Consider the following 22,401-nt stretch of genomic DNA (forward strand, 5'->3'; position numbering starts at 1 on the left):
ACTTGCATGTTTAAGGATTTGGATATTCTGAAAATTATATATTATGAATATGTGATCATTCAAATGAAATGGATTTTTGAGGATTTTTTTCTTATATATAAAAAAGGGAAAATGGACAAATTTATTTGATTGTTTTCATGTACTACGTCATCAGTAACATAACCATGCAAGGATTTAGGGGTTCCTCTATCCATACACAAATATACATATATTCTTTATGGTTTTGAGATCGTCACCCCTTTATACAATACCAACACTAATTGATTCCAAATGCAGAGCAATATTTATTGTACAATTCTTCAAATCCTTCTAGTTTTTCCTTACTTCATCAAGACCATAATTATATACTGAGAAGTGAGAAGTGAGAATAGATAAATCGGTTAGAAAATAATGTTAGTGCTTTAGGTGTTAATAATATTTATCCCTAGAGATCGACCCTAGTCTAGAATTCAATTGCCACACATGTTTTAACATAACGCAATGGTGATTATTATATGATGAATACAATATGTTGGTAAGGCCTCATTATCTCCTCTTTTGCTCCTAATTCTAATGTTTTTATTTTTCTCTAATACTTAGGCTTCCTTAAAAATTTAGTCAAGCTTGTGCGAATGCTCCCTTAGATTTTATAAATGGATAAAAAGGCGACACCCTAATAATGTACTCTTATGTTTAATCCCAAAAAAAAAAAAACAATTACTTAAAATTTTGTTTGAAAATTGATTTTAGTCATGAGATCAATACATTGATAATTGTCTTTAGAATTTGAACTTAGGGTGCATTTAGATACCATCTATTTTGCTGAAAACTGAAAACTGAAAACACTATAGCAAAATAATTTTTAAATGTGTGAATAGTGCTATGAAACTTATTTTTAATGAAAAAGTTGCTAAAAAAAGAGATTTGTGGGTCCCGTAAACAGTGCACGGGACCCATTGATAGACACATTTTAATGAAAATTTTGCTAGTCAAAGAGGTAGTGGGTCTCGGCAGAACCCACTAACAGACAAACACATTTCCACGTGAAATGCGCTTCTCAATAAAATAAAATAAAAGGAAAAAGCAAACACAACATGCCAAAAACGCAAACGCATACTTTGTATGCATTTGGATCACGTTGGCTTTTGCGTTTTTGCCTCTTTTTTTTTTTTTTTTTTTAAACTAGCGCTTCTTGCACTGTTCATAGGATATGGATAGTGCATTAAGACAAATAAACAGTATTTTCATATGTGACTAATAACCTAGAAACTATTATTTTTATTATTTCCAGTAATAAATTTTTAATTTTTAATAAAATAAGCCGTATTTAAATACATACTTTATTTGATGATAAAATGTTTTCCAAATAAGACCTAGGCCCGGATTTCAAAAGCCCTAAATCAATTAAGATTTTGGGCTTGAAATTGAATCCAAACTCTATACAATTCGAAGCCCTACCAGAAAAAAAAAACGACGCCGTATGACTTTTAACGACATTGTTTGCTCTTTGATTACAACGAACGAACCAGACTCACAACTGAGATCGGTCAAAGGTCAACAACCACCATGGCGCTCCGATCAGTACCACCTCGTGCTGCCAAACCCAAACCCAAACCCAAAACCTCGGGGCTGACCTCCGAACTTTTCAGAGACCCAAAAGTACCCTTCGCTCTCGCTTTGATTTTCGTCGATGCCATCCTCGTCGCTCTCATCATCGCCTATGTCCCTTGTAAATTCCATTTCTTTTGAATAAGTTTGTCTCTGTTTGTTGTTTGGGGCTATGTTTTAAAACGACGGCGTTTTGTTTACAATGTGATCGTTTTGGTTTTCAGATACGAAGATTGACTGGGACGCTTACATGTCTCAGGTATGTATGTGTTTATAAAGAAAACGAAACAAAAAAGTCTTATTCTTTGAATGAAATAAATGAATATTCTATATTAAATTTTCAATTTTTATTCAGTTTGGATTGGTTTAAATGAAGAGCATAAAAAGCAAAATGTTGGGTTGAATTTTCAGTGTTTCCTTTGTCTTTGGATTCTCTAAGATGTCAAATGAGTTTATTGAGTGTTTTTGCTATCTGGGTTGGTGTAATTTTTAGTTTAGATAAATGGGTTGTTGGTACAATTTGGTTTGATAATTGTGAAACAGGTAAGTGGTTTTGTTGGAGGAGAAAGAGATTACAGTAACTTGAAAGGGGACACAGGGCCTTTGGTCTATCCAGCTGGCTTTCTTTATGTTTATTCTGCAATTCAGTATGTTACAGGAGGAGAGGTCTATCCAGCTCAGGTAATTTACTTCACTCTTGTTTCTATTTTTTTTTGGGGGGGTTTCTTATAATATTTGATAAGTAACTGGTATATATGATTGATGGGTTTAGTTAGAAGATTATTTTGATTTAACTTGGTTGGAATTATCTTAGTGGAACAAGTTATTGTTAGTGATTTTGAATTGGGAACAAGTTATTGGTATTTGCTTAATTGAATGAATGTTGACTGCCTAGTTGGTTCAGTTGGAACTGGGCACAAACAACTAGTGCTGATGTTTACTAAAGTAAAATGAATGGTCTTGCAGGGGATTTAGTTTGGTTGTAATTATGTTGTTGTAAGCCAATATCCTAAATCAACCCCCCCCCCCCCCCCCAAAAAAAAGAAAAGAAAAGGAAAAAAAGAGGCCAAAGGCCCTTTTATTGATGGCTACTGAACTCTATATATGCTTACACTAATACGTGATTCCAGATTGCCTCATGGTTTATATTCTGGTTTGTTGATGCAGATTTTGTTCGGCCTTTTGTACATCATAAATCTGGGAATCGTATTATTTATCTACATGAAGACTGATGCGGTATGAAATGTGCTTTAGTTTGTTGAAGATGAATTGCTAATTTTGGCTTTAAGAGATGTGTATGTCACAGATGTGTGCATGGTTGTATTTTTACATAAATGTGTGGTACATAGTAGTTGATATATGGAGTATTATTGAAAGATTCAGTAGTTGGATCTCGTATTCATTGTCAAACTAGTGAATGTGTTGTAGGTCGACTATGAGTTGCCACCAACTATATGCTTTGCTGATTGGGCTATCAATTCGCTAGAAATGGCAACATTTCTGGTCTAGGATATTAAGTTCTAGGTAGTATAATGAGCCCTAGCTGTGGACTTACTGGGAATTCATTATATCTGTAAATTAGAAGGGAGGTGGACTAGGAGTGAAAGGGTGAGAAATCTAAATGGAGTTGAGAGGCACTGAAGAAATACAAGAGGTGCACTGTAGAGAAAAATGAGATTGACTTCATTAAAGCCTATTCAATTGTTAGCAGTGGTATTGCTTTTATTAGTCCGTTGAATGGAGCTTCTGGAGCATGGAAAGAAACTGATAGAATTTTAAAGTCCTTCCATAGTTCTGGTTTTTCACAGATTTTCCAGAAATCCTTTAGATAAAGACTAAAGTTTTTGTGGGACATGGCTTGGTTTAGTATATGAGAGTTTCTTGCATGCATATATACAGGCAACCTTTTAATTGCAGGATAGGTGGTCTTTTGTCAGGACATTGCCATGGACCTTAAGCTTACCTGCTCCCCTCCTAGCCCTAGGTTGATTTCGCAAGAGGCTTGTACTGGTAAAGCTTTCGGGATAATTAGATTCTTCCTCATTTGTCCTCAATGAAGCTTTTATAGGATGACCAAGTAATTCAATGTCGATGATATTCTCAGGTTTCTTTAGGCACTGCTGCTATGAAGCCTAAACTCAGTTTCTATTTTAACTTCTGTTAATCAGTTTTTGGCTTTCATGTTGATGGTTCTGCATAGATGTGTGTGGTGAACTTTATTATTCTTGACTTGAATCGACTTCTAGTGGTCTGTTTGCATGTCAGTGTGGGCAATGATGCTCGGACATAGCAGTGGTAAAGTTTGTGTTCTGCTTGAGCCTATGCATGAACATGTGCTTATTTCCATTGTTGATACGAAAGTTGCTTTGTTCACTGAATTGGGCATTTATTTTTTTGTTTTTTCTTTTGCTGAATTTCTTTCTTTATCTTTGTTGACATTTAGTTTAAGGCCTCTAGGTGGGTCCAATGATACGATCAAATTGCATCATGAGCTTTATTCACCTTCAGCAGTAAATCTACTAATATTCTGTTACTGAGGTGTTATAGCTGTCAGCATTTATAAGTTTAGACCCTGGATATTGCTATTGCTGCCGCTTAGAAAGTTAGTTGATTTTCAAGATCAACTATTGTGCCATGTGCTTGCTCCACTGGCCTTGATCTTTGATGATATGTGTGTAGCATTAACTTTGAAATAAAGTCAAGTGTCTGATATGTGAATTTTGAAACCGATTTCACTTAATTTAAGATCATGTTATATATTATATTGAAAGTGTTCTCTGGGAATTAATGAGAAAGTAAATTTTCTAAGAAGTATAGTCTTTAGAATTATCCCCCACTGTTAACATATCTCTTAACTTTGTTTCAATCTGGGCTTCTTACTCGCTCCTTTCTCCTTTTGTCCATGCTTTAATAAGCTTCTGTTCTTGAAATGTGTTGTAGCTTCCATGGTGGGCTCTTAGCTTGCTTTGTCTGTCAAAAAGAGTGCACTCTATTTTTGTGCTCCGTCTCTTTAATGACTGTTTTGCCACGATGCTCCTTCATGCTGCAATGGCTTCACTTCTTTACCAAAGGTGGCATCTAGGGTTGATCATATTCAGGTAGCATCTTGGCTTTCTTACTGCACTTCTGTTCTTCCTTCTTTATTTTTATTTTTATTTTTTTTAATGGTAAAAGAAATTGGTTGATGATACCTTTTTTATCTGTACAGTGGTGCCGTTTCAATAAAGATGAATGTGCTACTATATGCTCCATCTCTATTTCTTCTCATGCTAAAAGTATGTTAATCTCTGTTTGAGTATATTTCTTCAATTTTATTCTCAATTCTTCATTAAATTTGCTCAAGTAACCATTTTTGTTCCTGAAACACTTCTTGTATAGGGTATGGATATTATTGGGGTGATATCGGCTTTAGCTGGTGCAGCATTGGTGCAGGTGCTTGCTCTGTCTTCTTCATTCTTAGGGTTGTCAGCATAGGGTTGTCAGCATAGGCTTGAAGTTTTTCTTTGATTAATAAGAAATGCTTTACTATTTTTTTTTCATGTTAAATTCTTTGCAGAGGATACAAGTCTTTTAAATCTGGAAGTTTTGTGTTATTCTTTTGATTATTTTTCCAATGTGCATAGGTGAGTTGGAGTTCAACTATCATTATGTTGTAAGAGAGGGCATTGTGTACAGTGTTCATTTGTTGCACCTACTTGGTGAATGGTTCTACAGATCGTGTTGGGGATACCTTTTCTCATATCACATCCAATTGCTTACATATCCAGAGCCTTCAATCTTGGGCGTGTCTTCATCCACTTTTGGTACTTTGTTTTTGATTTCATGTGTTTCGGATTCCTGACAACTTTTCTCCATGCAAACTTATTAGCTTGTTCTGCAATAAATGGATGAAGGAAAATAAATTTTTTGTTATATATATATATATATAAAGAAAGTCCATTTGTGTACTTTTGTATATTTGAGTATATCTGTGCCCCAAATAGGCTGTTAGAAATCATTCTAGGGCCCAGTAGAGGTCAATTTTATTGAAATTGGTACCAGATACACTCTCAAGGATCATGGGCCAGTGTGACAATTACTCAATCTAAGAATTCTGGATCATAAAACAATACATATCGAATTAGTAACTGGATGAGTTGCAGTGCATCAAAAAAGGGCGGACACCATGCCTATTGGTCTATTTGCTGAAGTCTTTTTGAAGTGAAATTGTCCTACATTGTAACATGGTTTTATTAACATTGTTTTGCGTCGGGTTATCTCTTCAAAATATGGCGAGGATCAAAGGGGGTGGAGGACTAGAGATTGCAGGAGGTCCCATGGGTGCGGCCTTTGGAGAAGCATTAACGAAGGTTGGGAGGACTTTTCTAAGCATCTTTCTTTTGTAGTGGGGCAAGGAACTCATATCTGTTTTTGGCATGATAGGTGGATTGGTGACGAGATCCTAAAAGTTCTCTATCCTGAGCTTTATGTGTGTTCAGCGGTCAAGGATGCCTGTATCTCTGAGGTTTTGTGGATTCCAGAAGGGGGTACTGTTAGAGTATGGAATTTAACGTTTTATAGAGCGTTTGAAGATTGGGAGTTGGCTGCTTCGTATTCTCTTCTCCGACTTATCCAATCCTGCATTCCACAGGGTAGTAGGAGAGATACTCTTTACTGGCGGCCTAAAGGAGATGGTATGTTTGACACTCGGTCTTACTACCTCGCGATCCGAGGTGCTTCGAATTCTTGGCTTCCTTGGAAGGGGGTTTGGAAACCGAAGATCCCCAAGCGTGTGGCTTTCTTTCTGTGGTCTGCTGCTCATGGTCGGATCCTCACCTTGGACAACCTTATGCTTAAGGGTCGGCCTTTGGTTAATAGGTGTTGCTTGTGTTGCAAGGATGGGGAGTCGGTTAACCATCTTCTTTTGCATTGTCCTGTTACCCATTCTCTTTGGTCTTGTATGCTTCAAACCTTTGGGATTCTTTGGGTTATGCCAGGTTCGGTGGCGGAGTTGATACCTTGTTGGCATCAGTGGCATGGAAAGGATAAGTCGGACATATGGAACTTGGTTCCAGGGTGCTTAATGTGGATTGTGTGGTTGGAACGAAATCGTCGTTCCTTTGAAGACAAAGAGAAGACCTTGGTTGAGTTGAATTTATTATGCCAGCGTAGTCTCTTAGAGTGGTCTCGTTGTTGGGGGTTTACTAATTGCTCTTCTCTCGCTGAGTTTTTGCCCTCCCTTAACTTTGTTTCCTAGTAGTTTTTTCTTTTTTTCTTATTGTTCATCATTATGAACTCCTTGTATGACTTTCTTTCCTTTATTTATAAAAGCTTTCGGATTACTTATCAAAAAAAATTATGATTACATGACCATTATTCTATTTTTGTTGTTATAGTTGTTATATGAATTAGCAAAGATAAATTTGTCATTCTGTTGAAGAATAACCTGCACTCAATTTTTCCAGGTCTGTTAACTTCAAGTTCATTCCTGAACCACTTTTTGTTTCAAAGGAACTTGCAGTCTCTTTGCTGATTGCTCACCTCGTACTACTTGCAGCTTTCACTCACTATGGATGGTGCAAGTAAGTACAAGGGCTTACATTTTCAATTTCAATTAATAAATTGGAAGTTGCAATGATAATGTGGATATGAAATTTGTGGAAAAACTTTGTTTCTTTCAACTTGGTAAAAGTTCAGTGAGAAGTTATAAATCTGAGGTTCTGAACACCCTCTTGTCAAGCAATAGTAATATGTAGGCGGTTTTTTTTTCCCAATAGAAGATTGGTATCTGGATTATTGTGTTTGGTTAATGATTGATTGTAGGCATGAAGGGGGGCTTCTCAACTTTTTGCATTCTAGATTTCTCTCTTTGAAGAAGTCTGACAATAGCGGTTCATCCTTCAAGATACTCAATAAAGAACGTAAGTGGTGGACTCTCCCAAATGAAACTTGGAGGATGTCTGACTCTGCATCTTTGATTATTCTCTCTTTATATTAGATTTCAGTCTCTGTATATTGATCTCTGTTGCCCAGACACAAACCCATTGCCCTTTTCTTCTCTCTTTCTTCTTTTCCTCCAATTGGATACTAAATTTCTTCCTGATTGGATCAGATATTGTGACAACTATGTTTGTTGGGAACTTCATTGGCATTGTATGTGCCCGTTCATTGCATTATCAGTTCTACTCATGGTAAGTTTTGCTGGAGGAAAACCTTTTCTATTATCACTGATTTGGTAGCTAAGCAGCAGTGCTAGTTGCTTGCTTTTTAATCTTTTTTTTTTTTTTTAATTTTAATTTTTTTATTTTATAGCAAGATGTATCAAGTTGTAATCTCAAATTAGAGGGTAACTGATTATGAAGCTTTGTGTGAATGATTTTGTTTATATTCTTTGATTCTGACATGATATATGTTCTGGAATTTTCTCATATCCTACTCTAGACTAATTTGCTTGGTCCCACCATTACTCTTGATTCTTGAATGGGTGGTTACTTTTTATCTGGGCTGTGAACCATCTATTTGACCAAGTGGCCATCTCGTCTTTTATGGCTATTATGTTTAGTTTTTACAACATCAAGATTTTTTTTTCCTTTGAACATCTGGTCTTTCTTCCTCTGCATTTCTTCACATAATATTTTCCATCCTTAAATAATATATACTTATTTGAGTAAGGGGCCGTGATGAAGGGAAGTCATAATCTATACTGTGTTTTAGGATATCGATGCTGCTGGTGTGTATCCATTTAAATTTGCCAAGATTGGTTGTGGTGCCACTGCCAGGACGTTTGAGTTAATGGGCCCTCAAAACCATTCTGTATAGGATGGAGAGGTCAAGAGATATGAAGTTGATGATTTCTGGGGAACTCTTTCTACTAACAACCTGTTTTATATAAATGTCTTCTGCACATGTAGCTTTATACCATGTAGAGGTTACTATTTTAATTTATGTTCAACAAGCTTCTTTGAGATCCTCTGTGAGAAAATTACCTAGGATCACTCCCTTAGGATAAAACCTCCCTCAAAGGTCCTCACCCTAAGTATTAAGCAAAGGTCCAAATTATAACTGTCTTATTAGGCAGCATGATGCTGGACAAACCAGAACAATTCAACAGGAAAATTAAAAACAGGAAAAAGAAAGATAGAACCTAAGACTAGGAGTCAACACCAAATGATGAAAAACCACTTGAAATTAGCACTTAGGGTTGGTTGGAGTCAGCACCAGACTATAGAGACAAATTCAACAGAAACTTAATTCTTCAAAATAGTTTCCCTTTGATAGGAGTACAATACTTTGCTTATAAAGGAACACTAAACCCTAATTCTAATTGGTGTAGGAAACCCTAATTGCCTTATTACAAAAATAACCTTTCTTATAGAAATTATAATATTAATAACCTAATAAACTACCATGACCTTGACTTGTAAAATAAAATAAGACTAAATTAAAATAGTTTTCTTTTTGAGAAAACTACTAGGAACTTGACTTGCATCATCCTGCCCTATTTGGAGAAAATTCAACCTCCAGTTTTAAAGTGCTCAAGGATCAGAATTATAGCATAGAACACTTGCTTCATGTCAGTTGCACTAAAAACAGGAACCTTGTATTCCACATCTATCCTTGCATTAAGATGAGGTTTTTCATTTATAGAATAACACTTTTATCAATGAAAGTATGTTTTCGGGATGTGAGGCCCTAAGAGGAGATTGCTCTCTGTGTGAAAAAGAAAATAGTTAAAAGGTGCTGTCATCTATCTTGACCAATTTCCCGAGGAATTGGAAATCTAGTCTGGTTCAGAATCACTAGTGCCTTTTAACCTTTTGTCTACTGACGAAGAAGTCAACCTTGACAATTTAATTTCTTCCTTGCTGAGCTGCCTCTTTTGCCACTTGAAGCAGCTGTCTGCCTTCTATTTTAGATTTTACTGAGGTTCGTTGAGCCTTTTATTTAATGGAGGAAGTAATCTATAATTCTATATACTTTCACTTTTGTGTTGAAACTGCTAGGATAAGTCCCAGTAAAAGCCCATATAATTAGTGCATACTGATATCATGGTCTACAATTATGCTTTTAAAATATAGTGTTCATAAAATTAACTATTGATAGTCAAAACATATCATTTTATTAGAAGTGAAGAAGTGCTCAACTCCCATTTTATCTGTCTGCTGCAGGTATTTCTATAGTTTACCTTACCTATTGTGGCGAACACCCTTTCCCACATTGCTACGGTAGGTTGCTCACATTATCCATGCCTTACTGCTATAGTTATTTATTGATTATTTCTTCAATCATATTCATTTAATGTCCATCTTTGTGTTGTGCAGTATATTTTTGTTTATAGGGGTTGAAATTTGCTGGAATATCTATCCTTCAAATGCTTATTCATCTGCACTGCTTCTCTGTCTCCATCTGGTTATACTATGGGGTCTTTGGTCTGCCCCATCTGAATATCCTTATGTGGACCATAAAGCACACAAAGAGAAACGAAAGGAAAAGTAGATTTATAACCCCCTTAGCTGAATTTTGATTGTGTCTTTAAACTCTTACACAATTTTTCCATGACTGTAAAACAGCTGGTTGAGTTTTCTTTTCTGGCCGTAACTGGTTTCTTGTTCTAAGATTGAAGAATGTTCAATCAGCCATCTATACTATGAATGCTAAATACAATTTTTTAGGTTGCAACTATTTTATTTTATATATTTCAACAAATTTTTATGAAATTGTTTATACTTCACTTTCCCTACTTCATTTTACTCTGAATCCCATCCTTGTGTTTCTTGACTTAGATTATATTATTTGCACACTTAGGGGTGTGTATAGCAAGTTTACACTGTTGGGTTTAGAGTTGCTCAAGGACTGAACATTGGTGGAGTCTACAAGTAAAAAAAAAAAAAAAAAACCTATAAAGCACAGGTCCCATATGGTAAACTTGTTAAAAATGATTTAGGAATGGTTGAGGGTCCTTTTATTTTCAAGTTAGACTATCTTGGATGGAAAGTCTTAGGATACTTGGTATAAAGAAGACTAGATTGGGATTATTATAGATTTATTTCTAGTTATATGTTTCATTATGAATTTTGAAGTACTTAGCTTGGAGTGACATTATTAATCTGAGTTGGTTGTTTTTTGTTTAGTATCTTTTGCTTTTAATTCTTTCTCTTTGTGGCTAAAGTTGAGGCTTTCATATGGGCTGGGTTTATGTATTATTATTCATACCAATAAACAATGGGCATTTTGACTCTCTTCGGGGTCCACTTTGCCTATGACCCCATTATTATAGTCATCTCTCCCCAGTCCCCAGTCCCCTTTACTGTTCCCGTATCGTTCATTGCTTTTAAAGGCCTAAAGATTTGAAATTTGAACACCATGGCGCTCCTACCATTGCTTTCAAAGTTTCAATTATCTAGGTGGATTACCTCATATACTAATATATATGCCTATATGGGTTCAAATTTGATTAAGTAATGAAAAAGTGCTAAGGCTAAAAAGACAAAATTGACCATGGAGTTTAGTATTACTATGTAATTATATTAGTTAAACTTATAGATGTTCAAAGAAGCCTTTCAAAAAAAAAGAAAAGAAAAAAGAAGAAGAAGAGATCAATGAAAGTTCCAATAATTTTAATACGAGGAGCTTCTAAAGTTGTGTTTTGAATTGAGGTCTAATGCTTAACAAGAAGGGAAGCTTTGTGATGTACACATTTTCGTTGTATGGTTGTAATTATTTATTGGAGGAATTATTAATAAGTTGTTCATGTTCTTGATTTGGCCATTGGTCCTCAAGAACAATGTGATGTAAGAAGGTCCTTCAAGATTGGTAGTCGACAAAATTGATGTTTTGACTTGCCTGCTTTTAATTCATATCCTTCATATACTAGATATGACACCTATTGTCGTCGTAATCTTTTTTTTTTTTTTTGGTGTGAAATTAGAGAACCTATTAGCACGGGAAGTTGAGGTTGGATTGAGAGTGGGGAGGATTTTGTTTAACAAGTTATGTAATATTTATGCATAGAATGGAGCAAATTTAGTTGATATCTGATGTTAAAGGGAACATATCAAAATTTTGAAATTTTAAAGGAAAAAATCAAAATTACTCCAAATTTGAAGAGTGTAATTTTCATTTTAGTCAAAAATAAAATTAACCCTAAGCCACATAAAGGGTTAATTTTACAAAATCAAACTTATCCCAAATTTTGACAAGATTCCCTCAATCAAACCTAAACATGATTAGAAATTTTTTTAGGTGAAATATTATTTGTTTGTCACCAAACCATGATTAGGGTTTGGTTAAAAGATTTTTTTTCCCAAAATTTAGAATATTATGCTTCTATTATTATTGGAAAAATCTAATTTTTTAATTTTCTCAAAACTCAAAACGAGGGTTATTCTATAGGAAGTATGTGTAAGAGCATTCACATTAGTTCGTGCAAAAAATTTCATCTATTTTAGCATAAAACTTACTTTTTCTATTTTATATACTCATTGTTCAAAATATCCTACATTAGATTTTCTATTTTACACTACATAACATTAAAATATTATTTTTTCTTAAATTTTAAATTATTTCTTTTTTTTCACACACAATATCATTTATTCTCTTCTTTTAACCCCGAGATACATAAAGAAAAAAAAAAAAAAACTATATGCAAAGTGAATAGTATCGATGTAAATTTACACAATAACTATAGCAAATTTACAAATTTACACATTTTTATCTTGGGTGATTTTAAGAGTTAATTGTGTAAAAGTGAATACTTTTTCCATGCAAATGTTTGATGCAACTGCTCTAATTTAGGGCTCATTTGATTAGAGATTTTTAATATTGTTATTTAAATATTGTGAAAATACGCTTAGGCTTAAAAAAATGTTATAAAAATACGTGTTTTAGCGTTTAAATACATAAAACTGTTATTTAAAAGGGTAAATTCTAGAAACCTCCCTTGAAGTTTGGACTAATACCAATAAAGTTCACAACATTAAAAAAGTGACCATTTTGGTCCTTATTGCCAAACGGTTTGTAACACCGTTACTTTTTTTTTTTCTTCATTCTTCTGGTTCTTTCCTCTCTCCTGAATCACCTCTCTCTTCCTCTTGAGTCTATAATCTCTGACCAAACCGAGCAACCCAGCCACTCGACCTGACCCTCCGCTCAAATTCGGCGAAGATCAACCCTCCTTCGCTCAGCTCCGACGACAATTTTTCTCAGATCTACTTAGATTCAATGATTTTGGCTCAGATCCGAAGATATTTTCAAAAACCCACTTAGATCCGGCGATGTTTAAGCTTAGACCGGTAATGTTTCACTCTCCTCCATTCAGATTCGGCGACGTCCGACGACGTTTCAATCTCCCCTGCTCAAATCTGGCGCTGTGGTGGTGTGTTTGTAATTTCTCTTCTATCTTCCTCTTTGCTGTGGCGCTGTGGTTGTGGGTTTTGTAGTGGATTGGTGATAGAGAATTTGGTTTTTTGTGGTTGTGTTGGAATTTTGTGGGTTTTGGGGTGGTCGGTATTGCTGATGGGTTTGTGGGTTTTGTTGATGCCATTGCTTTGCTGGTGGTCGGTGGTTGGTGGTCACTGGCTTTTTGTGGGTTTTTGCTGGGTTGGGTCACTAGCTTTTTGTGGAGTTTTGTTTTTCTTCTTCTCTGAATTAGAGAAAGGGAAGAGAGGATAGAGGGTATGTAACGGTGTTGTTACAAACCGTTTAGCAATAAGGACCAAAATGGTCACTTTTTAAATGTTGGTAGGACTTTATTGGTATTAGTCCAAACCTCAAGGAAGGTTTCTGGAATTTACCCTATTTAAAATATAGGGTCTAGACCATACAGTCCTTTAATTACGATTCTGAAACAATGGCATTTGATGTAATTGTAGCAAAAGAAGGGGGACCAAATTGAGAATGAGCGCGCACACACACAGCATTTAACGCGAGCCATTTTCATTCTTCTTTCCTATCATCCCACTCCCACTCCCACTCCCACGCTGCGCTTTTAAATTTTGAATTGAATTGTAGCCAGCCACTGTACGGACCACGCACCCACACAGCTTTACCTTCACGCTTCACCAAAACAAAAAAAAATGGTATGCCCTTCTTCTTTTTCTTCTGTATGTTAATTTTTTTGGTGCATTTAGGTATAGTTAGGGTTTCAACAATTTCAACACTATTATTTTGTACCAAAATGTTATTTCACAAAAGCTTTTAGATCTATTCTCCACGAACAATCAATTTTCACTACTATACAACACACACAAATATATACAGAATTTAGGGCTAATTCGTTTGTGTAATGTAGTTGTGTATGTGCAATTTTTCTATTATATGTTAGGGGACATGCTTTGAAATCTTGGAATTGTTTTTAAATTTTTAAATTTTTATTTATTATTGGTTTTGGATTAATCTCTATGCAAGTGCTTGAAGAAATTGGTGATGGGTTGAATTTTGTTTTGGGGTATGTGTGTTTTTATCCAAGCTATTGTGAAGGAGATGATTCTGTTTCATTCATATAGGGTTTTTTTTTTTTGGCAGGATGGGCATGATGGGGAAGATCCTAAGCAAAGCACTGCTGATATGACTGTTTTTGTAAGTTCCTCTACATTCTCTGAATGATGCAAAAGGTTACTAAATCTGTCGTATTAGATATAGGATAGTGTGCTTATCGAATTTTAGATAGAATGGAATGGCGGAGAAGAACAAATGTGAACAAACCCAATTAGTTTTTTTCACATGTGAGGATCAATAACTGTTCGATCCTGCAGTTTTGGAACTAGTGCTTTGTTGTTGTGATTTATGGATTCTTACATGTGATTTGCGTGTTTGAGATGAAAACATGGATTTAAGTTTTTTTTTTTTTTTTTTTTTTGAGTTTTTGCAAAATTGGCTGCATGTTGGTGTTTAATACTAGATTTTAGGCTTCTGTTCATCGTGTGCAAGAGTCCATCAATTAGGATAGAAAATATGACAATTTCAATTTTCTCCAAATTACCAGAGGGTTTAGTGATGGTTTCCAAATGGGAGTTAATTCATAATTTGCCCAAAAATAAATGCAGTCATTTTAATACTTACTTGCTATTTGATGCCCAAGGACTCTATCAGGCCTTAAGAATGGATCAAAATGAATTTTTTTGCTTATTAGTTGTGTGACGATGAAGTAGGATGTCTGAGCTATTTGAATTGTATAAAATTGTTTGGCCGTGCATATTCTTTGAGGTTGAACCTATGAAGTTATTAGTTATTACTGATGATTTTGAGTGTTCGCTTCTTAAATCTATGGTGATTCATTTGCATGTCAATGATAATTAGATAAATATTGGTGTAGCTTGTGCATGGATGAGGAATTTCTTAAATCACTGTTGTCATTGTTTTTTGTAGTTTTCTTGTTAAGGTGTTATTGATATGCTTTTTTAATTAACTTTTCAGGTGCAAAATCTTCTGCAGCAGATGGTAAGTTACAATATAGAGCTTATGTTCAGCTAATGTCTTGCTGTAACTAACAAAATTTTGTTTGCAGCAAACAAGGTTCCAACAAATGTCTGACTCGATTGTTACAAAGAATATCCTTGACCTTATTTGTTAAATATTTTGTTGTTGTTGATAAGCCATTTTTGTTAACTTGATGGTGAATAACTTCTCTAGGCTAGGAACACTACGAATGAACTAAGTTCCCTAATGTATTTAAATCTGCTGTGAGACTAAATTTAATGGTTATTGGTTCTCATATAGGAATCTTATGTAAAGGAAAGTAGCCTATCATTTCTACTTTGAACAGTTCATTATTGGCTCAGGGTCAGAGCTGGGAATTTAGCATTGGGTGAAAAAGCTAAAAGAAAAAGAAGGGTTGGGGGTGGGGGGGTAGGGAGGGGATTGTGTGTGATTTAAGCTTGGGTTGCTGTATGAGAAGTAGGTTCACTGAATGTGGGGAAGCATTTCAAAAATGAGCTCAAATGGCACCTCCTCATCTTATAAGAATGAGATGGAGGGTGATTTTATGTCATAGGTTCAATATCTATTAGATGTGTGTTACCTTACCAATAAACCAGAAAGGGAAAAAAAAAAGGGGGGGGGGGGAGTTTGATGGTCTCCAAAGCTTGAACTTAGTTCTGCCCCTGATTTCTGGCCGTTCATATTCTGGATATTTGATATATGAACAGGTCATATGGGAAGAATAATCAGTAGGGAACAAGGGATTAGTGTAAGTAAACCTTCACTCTCGCGCAGATGATGCTCTTGGACCATGCATGCATGGATATTTATTTATATAAAAAAAGGACCCACCCTACCACCCAAGCAGGAAGCTTGACTGGGAGAATAAGTTGCAACCTGTCTCTCTCTGTTCCTGGTTTTGTCTACCAGTTTGCTAAAGCAACAGATTTAAATACATTTGGTAATTTGTTTTGTGTGCCATGTTACTGTACTTATTTGCTTTTCTGCAAAACTAGTAAAAGATGAGGTTTTATGTCTCCTTAACTGCTACTCACTTGATGAGATGGGAGGCCGCATAAATGAATTGGAGCAAAGCATCAATGATCTCCGAGCAGAGATGGGTGTGGAGAGCTCTCCATCTCCGGTTCCCCCAACCAAGCCACAGTTAGATGATGTGAAGAAAGAGGAAGGTTCTGCATAGACTTAATGCTGTGCATGTTTTACAAGGAGTGACGAGTTTGGTTTGATGCCCACTTTCTTTGTCTGCGATTAGTCTGGAGAATGAAAACACTGCTGTTACGGAATATTATTTAGTGCCTCATGTTTTTGTAGTTAATGTAATGCTGTTTTTCTTTCAGAAATACAGTGCTGGGAGTAGTTATTTTCTCCCCCATTGAAATGTGTTGGTCGTTTGACATTAATAGGGAAGTTATGAAATGAATATCTGTTTCAATTATTATTATATTTTTATCGACCATGCAGTGCAAGTGGCCCTGTTCCTCAACATTACCCAACTCGGCTTTATAAGTTTTCAAGTTTCAAATATACCCGTCTCAAATTCCATCTAAAGTGTGGGGGATATTGGGGTTTTGCCCTTATTTTGTAAAAAATATAGTATAATTCCTTGTTTTGAAATTCTTTAGGTTTGTGTCCCTGTTTTAGTATCCTTGTTTTAGTATTTGACATTAGCAATGTCGAGTTTTATGCATATTTTGCTACTTAATTTTTAAATTTTTTTAAAGTGAAACTCGACTTTGCTAAAGTCGAGTTTCAATTTAAAATTTACATATAACTCGATTTTGAGGATATCGAGTTATATATTGAAACTGATTTTGTTGAAATTAAATTTCAAAAATAAGGGCACGGACTTAAATAGTTTCAAAACCGTTATTTTTGCAAAATAAGGACAAAAGCCTAAAATCCACCTCAAGTGTGTCTGCTCAGCTTTTGACAATAGTTGTATTTGATGGTGAAAAGCACATTCAGGGACTGGCCGTAGGGAATCATAAATTTTAGGATTTTTGTAAGTTGGAGTGTTCGACTATTTTTTTTTTTTTTTTGGAAGATCAGATAACTTCCATTCCCATTAAAACACTTGAGCTACATTATTTTTCAATTGTTCCGGTAGAAATTCAGGAAGGTCCTCTATACAAGCTACAAATTTCTTAATATTCTGAGCATACCTAGCTAAAGTGTTTGCTGATTGGTTTGCTTCCCCTTGGATGCTGAAACCGGTTCAATCCAAGCTCTCTCTCTCTCTTTCTCTGTGATAATTTGATAGCAGGGCAATTTGAACCTTGGATGTCTTAATCAGGGCAGTTTGATACAAGCCTTGCTTCTTTTACCACCAAAGCACCCAGTAACAAACCCTCTTCTATTGTAGAAAGCAACTTCTCTCTGACAGCAACTGAGTTAACTTCTAAGAGCATGAGTTAAGGCACATCTAATATTTTATATTAAATAATGCATGTTTCTCTTTTTCGTTTTTAAATGAAGTCAAATCGTAAAAAGTAAACAAAAACACACGCACACGCACACGCACACGCAAACAGTTATGATATTCCTGAACCCGTTGAATTCTCTTTATTTTCTGGTGGCAAATTTATAAGAAATCTTGAACCTTTATATAGCCAAAATTTTCTCCATACTGCAAATTGTGCTGTTCAGCTCACGTTTCTTGCTTCGGAAAACTCATGGATCCATGACCATCATCAAAATATCTAGTAAAAAGATATATCACCTGCTTACCTAGACTGAGTTCCTTGTACATACACATATAGTTTGGATTAACCTATTATCTGAAAGTCGTAGGCAAAGAAATTTAGACTTGGGATCTTAAATCAGTTGATTCCTGAAAGATTTCCTGTGTTTATTTGATTCTCCATCTTTCTTGGCAATCAAATGGAACTTCAGAGCTGATTTTGAAAGAACAGGGCAAAGTTAAAAATTTTCAAATAAATCACAACAAAATTAAAAAAAAAAGTTAATCAAAGTATATATGAAACTATTAAACGAAAAGAGTGAAAGAACATAAAAGTAACAGTAATATATAATCATCCATCTTTATAGTTCTGTTAAAAAGTAAAACTTATATAAGACATGAATATGACATCCTACAATAACAGAGAGGAACTAGAACCCTTCTAACTAAATCCTCCATTTTATTACAACCTTATATTACAAATAAGCAGAAACCAAACCTGCAGAAAATTAAAGAACAAAAACAAACAATCAAACAAAAGCTTCAACTACGGCATCGAGTGATGGCACTGCAACCACGGTTGTAGGGGTTAGCCTCAGCACCAGCCTTGCAGTTGTAGTAGGAGGCACCTCTTAGAGAGCATGGCACAGTGTTCCTTTGCAGTGCTGCATAGCTTATGTACTGAGTGGTTGCCAAGATGCGCCTGTTGATCTCAGAGTCCATGTCAAATTCATTGCCATCGGCCATGCACTCAGCAATGGAACCTTGGCAGTGGTTTGAGTTTTTCCTCGGCACCCAGCTCAAGCTGTGATCCAAACTTGCGTTGGTGAAGGAGATCATCATCAGGGCTGTGATCAGTAACATGTAGAAGGCCATGATAAAAGAGGTTGAGTTAGCCATTGTTGTAGCTAGATGATGCTCTTGTTTTTATTCTCTTTTTGCTATATATTCTGACTATTTTTCTCTATTGTGATTTGTTAACACCCCTATATTTTTTTTTTGAGAAAAGTTAACACTCCTATGTAAGTATGATACTAGGGACAAGAGCGGGTGGCAACTTCTTGTTAAGTAGAGTTGGTTCTCAAAGAATGGCATTGCATTTGTGGACATTTACGATAATGCCATGCTTGTGTAATTAATTAGTGATCAATAATGATGTGTATATTTTTACCAAGGAAGTCAATACCGCACCGGAGGCTATACCGGTTTGGTTAGCGGTACGATATATTTCGGATACCGGTCAATACCAGTGTACTGTTTCGAGTTTACCGCTATTTTTTATATATATTAGCAAAAAAAATTTATTAGTTTAAAGTTTTTTTTTGAGAAGGTATAAGTTTAAAGTTAAAAAAAAAAAAAGATTATCTAGCAAAGATATAAATTATAAATTATATATATATTAGCAAAGATAATCTATAAATTATCTTTGATATATATTAGCCGAAATCTATACATTAGCCAAAGTCTATATATATATTAGCCGAAGTCTATACATTAGCCAAAGTCTATATATATTAGCATTTAGCAAAGAATCTGCTCAAAATCTGCTGGAGAGCAAAGAATACCAATAACCTCGCCTATTCGTGTAACCAAACACAATTAATAAAAAATAGATCCAATGGTGTAGAAGCTTTAAAACCCTTGAACCAATCTTAACCATCCATTATTAGGTCAACCTCCTTATAAAAGCCTACAATATACATTTTCATCTCATACTCTCATTGTCGTCTCTGTCTCATGCTCTCATTGCTGCCTCATACTTTTATTGCCGTCTCATACTCTCATTGCCGCCTCTGTCTATGGTTTTCACTCTCTCAGCTTTTTTTTTTCATTTTTCTCATCTGGGTTTTCGAATTGGTAGCTTGTTTTTCATTTTTTTCATTTGGGTTTTCGAATTGGTAGCTTGTTTTTCATTTTTCTCATCTGGGTTTTCGAATGGGTAGCCTTCTTTTTCATTTTTCTCATCTGGTTTTCGTTGTTTTCATTTACCGGCCGAAACAACCGGATTGCGCCGGTACGGCCGGTTTTCGCCGGTACGTAGCCAGTACGACCGGTAATTTTTTCGGTACGAAACAGGGGTGTAACTGTACCGGTTCACCGACCGGTACGGTATGGTATCACCCACATTGATTTTTACTCTACATTCTTAAAGAAAAAAAAAAAAATCATTTGTCCCATTTTGAGTGTTGTATTTATGCTTTACTTAAACACATAACATATTATAATTAGTTGAATACAAAGTGATTAAAATACTTCTAAAAAAATAATAATTAGAATACTAAAAATAAGACAGTTGATTTCTTTACTGTTTCTACTTAATTCTAATTAAATATTTTTGAGGTCAACGACCTTTTGATGTTTAGGACATTTTACCCTTGTGGTGGGTATATATCTAGGGTTCCATCCCAAAGTTTCTCTATTAACAAGTTGTATAATTTGGAATTGAATAATATTTGTATATAATAAGCTTAGATTTCCATGTAAGTTGTCATTAAGAACCTTCTAGCAAATTTATCAAGGAAATAGACAGGGCTAAATAAAGAAATAACTATTTTCAATCATAATTTTGTTGTGAAAATATTGCATGATTGTCCAAATGGAATTAGCCAATATTGGCAAGAAAACTTATAATGCATTATTATTAACCATTATGATACAATATTAAATGAAAGATAGCAAAATTGTACAAAATAATTATTTCCTGGTTTAATGTAAGATGGAATATGTCTATTTAATTACAAAATAAATGAATCAATTGAGAGTTCAAGAAAATTTCAGGTCCCCTTTTGATTCTCATATCACCCACTCACAAAGTATACTTAATTAACAATAATGAATTGGTAGTTCTGTAATTTAGTGGATGATAGTGGGTTAATTTATAAGAAGACTCTAGAGGCATTAGTTGACTACTCAAGGATTAGCAAGTATGCTATGAACCATTCAACCACCCTCAGCAGCAGGGCTGTCCTAGTTTTTTAAAAAAAAAAAAAAAATAATACTCTAATATTAACCAACATATAATAATAAAAGAAAGAATTGAAGGAAAAAAAAAGAAGGTGACATGGGTGTTTATTTCTTCTACAAAGCTCATAATCAATTTTTATATGATTCTTCTAAGTGTTCAAACTTGTTGAGATTGATGTAAAGAAAGCTGGATCTTTGAATGCCAGGCATCTTCAAAACCTACCAAGAAAATGATATTGACTATTACATATAATAGATTGATTAGCTCTAATTCAATGCATTTAAGGTCTTCGCATTAATTAAAAAAATAGGTGCAATTTTTATTGATTACGCAATCCTTACCATCAAACCGAGTTTTTTTTTTTAGTCACAAAAATACCATCAAACCGAGTCATACCCTTCATAGAATACTCTTAAATTGAATTGGTTTCAAGCTCAATAGTCAATAACTCAATATTTATCTGCTGCAACGAGTACTATAAAAACTTTTGGTGTCATTTAAAGTTAAAGCACAGTAATATATATATATATATATGTGTGTGTGTGTGTGTGTGTGTGTGTGAGAAAACGTGTTCACACAATCACACGTTGAATCTGAAAACCTTGAATGCAGCACCGTCTTCTGGAAGCATCATGCCATAGTGTTTCTATAATGCTATTAAACAAATAATTGAAGCCTATACAAATGGTTCATAAATTTGACTTATGCAAATTTGAAAGAGAGTGCAAGTTTGATATAAAAAAGAAAGTTTGTTTTAAGTTTTTATGAACAATAATTCGAGTGATATAGAAAATTTCATAAGTGTTGAGATGATAAATTATGATATATAATAAAAGTGGTATCAACGGTAGACCACGTAAAAATAATGTACCAATTACGATTTATAAGTTGTGAATTATTTTGTCTTATAACATTGGTCAAATGTGAGCAAATTGAAGTAGTAGGATTGTGACAATATATTTATAAGCATGTGCCTTAAAGTTGCGTCTTGATCTATTCTAGGCTCTCCCAATTTTGGATGTCTATGTTCTTTTTTACCTAAGTTCTAAACATCTATCGTTTACTATCTTGACTATCTTAAGATCCGATAGTTTGGAAGAACTATTTTGGGATGAAAAGTAGGTGGTCAAATTAGTACTCATTGGGAAGCAAGATTCATGAACAAGGAGGGCTTACTTTGTTCTTGTTGAACAACCAGTTCATTTTTAAAATATTAGGTGTCAATAGAATTAGATCAATTTTAACTATTTGGATAAGTTTATATATATTGATGAATCACTATTTGGATAAGTTTATATATTTTGATAATTTGATAGTTGAGATAAGGGAAATTTGAACATAAGATGTCTTCATTGTAAACACCAGAAGGTAGCAACTAATTGAGCTACAACCTGCAAGACTCTTGGTGAATAAGTTTATATTCAAGTCAAGAAGAAAGTATCTTTTGTAACAAAATCAGCAAAAGTCAATGAATACTATGCAGAAGGTTGGTGAAACCAACACTAACAAAGAAATATAAAATTGAATTACACGATATTCAATTCATCGGCTTGTTATATAACTAACTTAGTATGCTTGTGACAAAATTTAATTTTGTCTCCAGGGGAGTGTCAGGAGGACTGTTTAACGAGATTAATCCGTATTTTTCTCACCCCAAGAACCTAGAGGTTACAAGCAGCAAGCTTTTCTCGAAAACCAACACTTGGAGATCATATTTTTTAAGGAAAAAGTTTTTCTCCAAACTAGTTTGGAG

The 22,401-nt window shown here is 34.6% G+C and overlaps 3 protein-coding genes across 3 annotated transcripts; 2 read left to right on the top strand and 1 right to left on the bottom strand.

Annotated features, from left to right (window-relative positions):
- The first annotated feature begins 1,443 nt into the window (after positions 1-1,443).
- Positions 1,444-10,283, top strand: LOC142611699 (dol-P-Man:Man(5)GlcNAc(2)-PP-Dol alpha-1,3-mannosyltransferase). The gene is made up of 13 exons (XM_075783804.1): positions 1,444-1,708; positions 1,812-1,846; positions 2,131-2,268; positions 2,755-2,823; positions 4,528-4,685; positions 4,796-4,862; positions 4,966-5,019; positions 5,302-5,390; positions 7,032-7,148; positions 7,390-7,487; positions 7,679-7,757; positions 9,735-9,791; positions 9,888-10,283. Exons 1-13 carry the CDS (start codon positions 1,546-1,548, stop codon positions 10,060-10,062), a joined length of 1,299 nt encoding a protein of 432 aa, XP_075639919.1. The 5' UTR covers positions 1,444-1,545; the 3' UTR covers positions 10,063-10,283.
- Positions 10,284-13,468: 3,185 nt separating this feature from the next.
- On the top strand, positions 13,469-16,456 carry LOC142611767 (heat shock factor-binding protein). The gene is made up of 5 exons (XM_075783898.1): positions 13,469-13,643; positions 14,089-14,142; positions 14,980-15,003; positions 15,071-15,113; positions 16,038-16,456. Exons 1-5 carry the CDS (start codon positions 13,641-13,643, stop codon positions 16,181-16,183), a joined length of 270 nt encoding a protein of 89 aa, XP_075640013.1. The 5' UTR covers positions 13,469-13,640; the 3' UTR covers positions 16,184-16,456.
- Positions 16,457-18,003: 1,547 nt separating this feature from the next.
- LOC142613908 (rapid alkalinization factor-like) lies at positions 18,004-18,722 on the bottom strand. Its single transcript, XM_075786426.1, has one exon. It carries the CDS (start codon positions 18,581-18,583, stop codon positions 18,227-18,229), a length of 357 nt encoding a protein of 118 aa, XP_075642541.1. The 5' UTR covers positions 18,584-18,722; the 3' UTR covers positions 18,004-18,226.
- Positions 18,723-22,401: the final 3,679 nt, after the last annotated feature.

Source organism: Castanea sativa, chromosome 10 (assembly GCF_040712315.1).
Source record: "Castanea sativa cultivar Marrone di Chiusa Pesio chromosome 10, ASM4071231v1".
NCBI lineage: Eukaryota > Viridiplantae > Streptophyta > Magnoliopsida > Fagales > Fagaceae > Castanea > Castanea sativa.